This window comes from Colobus angolensis, unplaced genomic scaffold, assembly GCF_000951035.1.
Source record: "Colobus angolensis palliatus isolate OR3802 unplaced genomic scaffold, Cang.pa_1.0 Scaffold1021, whole genome shotgun sequence".
In the NCBI taxonomy this organism is placed as follows: Eukaryota; Metazoa; Chordata; class Mammalia; order Primates; family Cercopithecidae; genus Colobus; species Colobus angolensis.
Window position 1 is genome coordinate 2,347 of NW_012111154.1, and position 7,158 is coordinate 9,504.

General features: G+C 54.8%; 2 protein-coding genes across 2 annotated transcripts in view; both read left to right on the forward strand.

Annotated features, from left to right (window-relative positions):
• The first annotated feature begins 531 nt into the window (after positions 1-531).
• On the forward strand, positions 532-3,674 carry LOC105511452 (methionine-R-sulfoxide reductase B1-like). The gene is given in 3 exon segments (XM_011941581.1): positions 532-819; positions 1,171-1,285; positions 2,774-3,674. Coding segments are annotated over 3 exon segments (435 nt in total). The 3' UTR covers positions 2,806-3,674.
• A 2,824-nt stretch (positions 3,675-6,498) lies between these two features.
• The window catches only part of HS3ST6 (heparan sulfate (glucosamine) 3-O-sulfotransferase 6), an 11,748-nt gene continuing 11,088 nt past the window's right edge, over positions 6,499-7,158 (forward strand). The window contains exons 1-2 of the mRNA XM_011941589.1: positions 6,499-6,595; positions 6,936-7,035. Coding sequence (XP_011796979.1) covers positions 6,499-6,595; positions 6,936-7,035 — 197 coding nt within the window. The remainder of the gene's footprint in view (positions 6,596-6,935; positions 7,036-7,158) is intronic.

Here is a 7,158-nt window from a genome sequence, read left to right on the forward strand (position 1 = left end):
GAGGTTCCTGTTTTCAGTCCTTCAAACACTTCTGCAAGTCAGTTTTGCAACTTTCCCGCCCCCTCCACTCTAAAGTGATCCTTTTTGGGTAGGCTGAAATCTGTCATCCCCAGCCCTCTTTCTTCCTGGGCTCCTGTGTGGCCTGGAGGCCTTTTCTCTGGGACTGTTCTCTTTTTGCCTGGAGAGCAGGGCAGTGCCTGGGTGTCCAGCTTAGGGCCTTGTTGGGCAGCAGGGAGGGCCACTTGAGAAGGGAGAGGGACCAGGTGGTGGGGCCACATCAGGGCCCCTGCCGTGTATGACCCTGGGGGAACTAGGGGAGCAAGGGGGAGCTCCGTGTCCTCATGGGACTGCCCAGGCTCCTTCACGCTGCACACGCTGTAGCTGGGTGTCTTTGCATCACCAAGCAAAGATGGAAATGTTAGGAGATGGCCCATCACAGGGCTCTAAGAAGAATCAAGGGGATGATTGTGAAAGGTGAATCCTCTGGTCTCTGGCACATCTATTAAACATGAGCTTAGCACAGCGCCTCCCATGGCAGGTGCATGGGGAAGGAGCACAGCCCACCCTCAGAACGGGGCAGCGCTGTCTGTGCCTGGTCTGTGGATTTGGGAGCTTGACCCCCGAAAGGCTGGAGCTGAGGACTCCACATTTGCCTCTCCTTCCACCACAGGCGTTTATGTGTGTGCCAAGTGTGGCTATGAGCTGTTCTCCAGCCGCTCGAAGTACGCACACTCGTCCCCATGGCCGGCATTCACGGAGACCATTCACGCCGACAGCGTGGCCAAGCGTCCGGAGCACAATCGACCTGAAGCCTTGAAGGTGAGGGCCCACGGGGGTGGGGGAGGGATGGGGGCGGCCAGGGAGAGCAGAGAGCCAGTCCCACCTTCCTCCCTCTGCTTGCCCCGCAGCTCCAGGGGCTTAGAGGCTGTCTGCTCCAGGCCTACGGCCTCCGCCAGGGAGCTGCCACCCCAGGCTATCAGGAGAGACTGGCCTTCTGGTGCAAATGTGGGAAACAGGACAGGTTTCCTGTACGGGCTCCAGGACAAAGGTCAACCTCTTATGTCGGTGGTCAGCTTGGGAAATGGGCATGTGGGAAGGCCCCCAATAAGGGCCTTCACTGTGGCTGTTTCATGGCCAGAAGCTCACGCAGCTGCCTTGTGATCTTTCCAGGTGTCCTGTGGCAAGTGTGGCAACGGGTTGGGCCACGAGTTCCTGAACGATGGCCCCAAGCCGGGGCAGTCCCGGTTCTGAATATTCAGCAGCTCGCTGAAGTTTGTCCCTAAAGGTGAGCTTGCTTTACACAGCTGGGGCCAGGCCTGTTGGCCTTTGAGCCCAGGCTGGGGGGCCCAGTGTTTGTGCCCGTCCACTTACCACGACAAGGTACACGGGGACACCAAGTCACGCTGCCTGGGAACTGTCCAGGATCCCCCCAAAAGGTGGCTGCAGCACAGGGGCAAAGGCTGGTGTTCTGCTTCCTTGCTTGGTTGATCATGACTGTCCCAAAAAGGGGCTTCAGAGTGAGAATGTGGCAAATGGTTTTCTTCAGAGGCCTGGCCTTTCCCTGAGGCTAGAGTCAGGGGCGGGGCAGGCAGAGCCTGAGGCCCCAGTCTGTGCAGCCGTCTCCCACTGGCTGGGACTGGGGCCTTGCTTCTCAGCCATTCAGAACCTGCCTCCTCCTCTGCAGAGTGGCCGTGGCAGCAGGGCCGGTGAGGACAGCTGCGTGTCATGTGCACCTGGGCCTGGCGCACAATAATAGCTTGATGAATCCTCATTCTTTTTTTCTATTTTTGAGATGTAGTTTTGCTCTGTCGTACAGGCTGGCGAGCAGTGGCGCGATCTCAGCTCACTGCAACCTCTGCCTCCTGGTTCAAGCAATTCTCCCAACTCAGCCTCCCGAGTAGCTGGGATTGCAGCCACGCACCACCACGCCCAGCTAATTTTTGTAGTTTTAGTAGAGACGGGGTTTCACCATGTTGGCCAGGCTGGTCTTGAACTGACGTCAGGTGATCTGCCCACTTTGGCCTCCCAAAGTTCTGGGATTAGATTATAGGCATGAGCCACTGTGCCTGGCTCACACCTGGTTAATTTAAAAAAATTTTCTTTTTTTTTTGTGACAGAGTCTCGTTCTCTCGCCCAGGCTGGAGTGCAGTGGCCTATCTCAGCTCACTGTAGCCTCTGCCTCCCAGGTTCAAGCGATTCTCCTGCCTCAGCCTCCCAAGTAGCTGGGATTACAGGCTCCCACCACCACGCCTGGCTAATTTTTGTATTTTTAGTAGAGACGGGGTTTCACCATGTTGGCCAGGCTGGTCTCAATCTCTTGACCTCTTAATCTGCCTGCCTTGGCCTCCCAAGGTGCTGGGATTACAAGCTTGAGCCACCGTGCCTGGCCTGAAATGGGGTTGTTAACAGCACACACTCATGGCCATCACCGTCCTGTGGGCTTGAGCAAGCAGCCTGTCAGGGCCTGGCGCGTGGTAAACCTGCGATATTTTCGTCCTTTTGTTGTAATTTGTCTTCCATGTGAGTGGAGGGAGAAGAGATTATGAGTTCTCCTGTGGATCTCAGAACAAAATGGGGTACACAGACTCCCCTGAGTCGGGCATCTGGTCCTTTCAGCTCCCCTGTGGCCTGCAGGCCAGGGCAGAGTGTGAAAGCGCAGGGAACGGGGTCTGAAGCTCCGCCTTGCAGTGACTTGCTTTCTGTCCCTCCTTGCTTTCCGCCCCCGTTGGCTTTCTGCCCCTTCTGGCTTTCCACCCCCGCTCCTTTCTTTCAGGCAAAGAAACGTCTGCCCCCCAGGGGCACTAGGCGGGCAGCCCACACCCACCCAAGATGGCCACCTCACCGAGGCCACGCGCTGGCCACTCCACCTTGGAGTTGGAACCCTGGGCATCGAGACAGGAAGGCAGGGCGCAGTGGCTGACACATCAGGATGCTCCCAAGGCCCCAGCTCTGAACAAGACCTTCTTGTTTCTTGGAAAAGACCCTCATTTGCTGATGGTTCATCCTTCTGCTGGGACAGGCCTGGGCTGCACAGCCACACTGTCGGCTGACTTAGCCCCCTGCTCACTCTAGGTGCCTCCAGGAGGTGATCCCTGGGTGCAGCTGGTCTCTGAATGACGTCACACCCTCACCTTCTTTTCCTGGCCCTGTCTCTGGAGTCTCCTCCGTGAGGCCAATGCCAAGACAAGACTGTCGTCCTCACTGAAGCTTAGGCCCACATCTCCCAGGCTGCTTAGGAGACAGAATGGAAACGGAGGCCGCCCCTGCCAGCCGCCCTGGCCCTGGTCACTGCATGATCTGCTCTGGTCAAACCCTTCCAGGCCAGCCAGGGTGGGGATGGTCTGTGACCTGCTGGGAAGGCAGGCTGATGGGGCAGACCCCTGGCCTCTCGTCCACGATGGAAGAAACCTAAAGCCTGTTTCACAATCTGCGCGGAAGTAGCTTGCCTCACTCGTGCTGACGAAAGCGGCTGTTGCTCCATGACTCTAACCAGCACAGGGCTGGGGCCTGCAGGGACACCCTTCCCAAGGTGTGGCGACTGTGCCTCACTGTACATGCTCGGAGGCCTGGCCATATAGGCGGGTGGGTGATGCTGAAGTCAGTCCCCATCTTAAGTAATTACTTTCTGTAATAATCAGGTGGAAATCAATAAACACATGAAACATTCAGATGTACTGTCTTTTTTTTTTTTTTTGAGATGGGGTGGGGTCTTGCTCTGACGTCCAGGCTGGAGTGCAGTGGTACCGCAGGGCTCACTGCAGCATTGACCTCGTGGGTTCAAGCGATTCTCCCACCTCAGCCTCCCAAGTAACTGTGACCACAGGTGGGCACCGCCACGCTGGATAATTTTTACATTTTTTGTAGAGATGGGGTCTCACTATGTTGCTGAGGCTGGTCTTGAACTCCTGGACTCAAGTGATCCTCCCACCTTGGCCTCCCAAAATGCTAGGATTACACATGTAAGCCACCTTGCCCTGGCCCAGCTATTAACAACATCAGAGATGCCAGAACATCAGTGTCAGGCCTTTATATAGTTAAAAAAGCCAAGCGCAGTGGCTCATGCCTGTAATCCTAGCACTTTGGGAGGCTGAGGTGGGTGGATCACCTGAGGTCAGGGGTTTATGACCAGCCTGGCCAACACGGGGAAACCCCGTTTCTACTAAAAAAACCCACGAAAATTAGCTGGGTGTGGTGGCGCATGCCTGTAATCCTGGCTACTCCGGAGGCTGAGGTGGGAGAATCGCTTGAACCCAGGAGGCAGAGGTTGCAGTGAGATAAAATCCTGCCACTGCATTCCAGCCTGGGCAACAGAGACTATGCCTCAAAAAAAAAAACAAACAAACCCAAAAAACCTTTTTTTTTTGCAAATATTTACTGAGTATCCTTTCAGTAAATATTTGCAACAACAACAACAACAACAAAAATATATATATGGCTGGGGATGCAGCTGTGAACAAGATAGATGAGGCCCCGCCCTCAAGGTCTCACAGCATAGCTGAGATCACGCCACTGCACTCCAGCCTGGGCGACAGAGCGAGACTCCATCTCAAACAAACAACCAACAACAACAAAACAACCCATCTCCCAAGAAAAACCCAGAACCATGGCCCTCAATGAATTCCCAGACTGCAGCCAGGTTACAGATCCAAAACCTCAGAGGCGGGCGCCTGTAGTCCCGGCTACTCGGGAGGCTGAGGCAGGAGAATGGCGGGAACCCGGGAGGCGGAGCTTGCAGTGAGCTGAGATCCGGCCACTGCACTCCAGCCTGGGCCACAGAGCGAGACTCCGTCTCAAAAAAAAAAAAAAAAAAAAACAAATTTTTGTAGAGACGTGCTCTTGGCTTTGTTGCCCAGGCTGGTCTTGAATTCCTGGGCTCAAGGGATCCCCCACCTCGGCTTCCCAGAACGTTGGGATTGCAGGTGTGAGCTCCTCAGCTTAGTCAATTATGTTGTTTTTATTGCCCACATCACCTGAACCCAAACCCTTTCACCTGCACCTCCAGGCAAACCAGATCCCACTCTAGAAACACAGCCCTTGCATCCCCTGCACACGTGTCAATCCTTCTAGAAGCTTTTCTTGGGGGCTCGGCCCCAGTGGTCCTCTCCTTCCCCACAGCAGGGGCCCTGGGTGGGCCTCCTCTGTGCATGCATAGACTGGGCCCCTGTTATCCTCTTGCGGGCCTCACCCATCCCAGGTCAAGGAGCTCCTCAAAGCCATCCACCATAGTACCTTCATCTCATTCTTTTTTTTTTTTTTTTTTTTTTTTGAGATAGAGTGTTGCTCTGTCACCAGGCTGGGGTACAGTGGTGCGATCTTGGCTCACTGCAGCCTCTGCCTCCTGGCTTCAAGCAATTCTCCTGCCTCAGCCTTCTGAGTAGCTGGGACTATAGGCGCCCGCCACCACGCCAGCTAATTTTTGTATTTTTAGTAGAGACAGGGTTTCACCATGTTGGCCAGGATGGTCTCAATCTCTTGACCTCTTAATCTGCCTGCCTTAGCCTCCCAAAGTGCTGAGATGACAGGTGTGTGCCACCACGCCCAGACTTTTTTTTTGTTTTGGCTTTTTTTGAGACAGAGTCTTGCTCTTTTGCCCATGCTGGAGTGCAGTGGCATAATCTCGGCTCACTGCAACTTCTGCCTCCCAGGTTCAAGTGATTATTCTGCCTCAGCCTCTCAAGTAGCTGAGATTACAAGCATGCACCACTACATGCAGCTAATTTTTTTTTTGTTTGTATTTTTGGTAGAGAAGAGTTTTGCCATGTTGACCAGGCTGGTCTTGAACTTCTTACCTTAATGATCCACCTGCCTCAGCCTCCCAAAGTGCTGCGATTACAGGTATGAGCCACCACACCCAGCCCCAGATACATTTTAAATGTCTCCTTTTCTCTATCACCAATACCATCTCCCCAGCCCGAGGCTCAGTCATTCCTCATTTTCAGTACTGTGATAACCTGGTTTAGAATCTAGTTTATTTGGGCCAGGTGCCGTAGTCGGCCTCCCAAAGTGCTGGGATTACAGGCGTGAGCCACCATGTCTGGCCCTCATTCTCTTTCTTCTTTCTTTTTTCTTTTTTTTTTTTTGAGATGGAGTCTCACTCTGTCCCCCAGGCTGGAGTGCAGTGGCGCGATCTCAGCTTACTGCAAGCTCCGTCTGCCGGGTTCACGCCATTCTCCCGCCTCAGCCTCCTGAGTAGCTGGGACTATAGGCACCCACCACCATGGCTGGTTAATTTTTAGACGGGGTTTCACCATGTTAGGCAGGATGGTCTTGATCTCCTGACCTTGTGATCTGCCCACCTCGGCCTCCCAAAGTGCTAGGATTACAGGCGTGAGCCACCGCGCCCGGATTCATTCTCTTTCTTAAACGCCGAGCCCTTGGGGTGCTGCATACAGTAGCAGCAGATGAACAAATGTTCATCCACTCACACCACCTCCTGCCCACTCCCCTGCAGGGTTGCACAATCTTAGGAGGGGTGCCAGATGTGTACCCCACATCTGCATGGGTGTGTCGGTGGTCTGGGGAATGCAGGGTCCTCAAGCCACCTATCACCCTTTCCAGGCCCTGGACACTAAGGCTGTGGTTAACGGAGCTTGGGGTAAGAAGCCCTGGGAAGAAGGTTGGTGGGGCTTCAGTGACAGACAGGCCAGGAGGCGGCTGGGGACGGGCTCAGGGTTACCTGTGGATAAGCCTTCTCCACTTCCAACCCCTCATGGCCCCCCACTCCCTGTCTCCTTGTAAAACCTTGGAGGTTATTCACGGTTCCGCCCGTGACTTCCTGTCTTATCAAGTTTCATCTCCAACCAGGACATTTACAAGCTACTCTTGGCTTCAAAGAGTCTGATGGCTGCAATGCAGGAGACAGGGAGGAGAGGGTGGCCAGAGCCAGGTGGGCTGGGTGCCAGGGCCCCTGGGGTCTGCTCCCAGCCATGGACTAGGCCTGCTGGCCCTGGGCTTCCCCTTCCACCTCAACTCCAGGGCCTTTTTGGTCTCCAAGTCTCTCTCGGAGTGTGATTCTTTGCTGGGCCCCAGCTCCTGGTGTGTATCCAGGTCTAAGGGGAGGGAGGGCAACTGGATTCACAGAGAAGACAGCAGTGACCAGCCTGGGAGATGAGGGATGGAGTCCTGGCTCTCAGCCAGAGGGGTGGGGGAGGGGGAGGG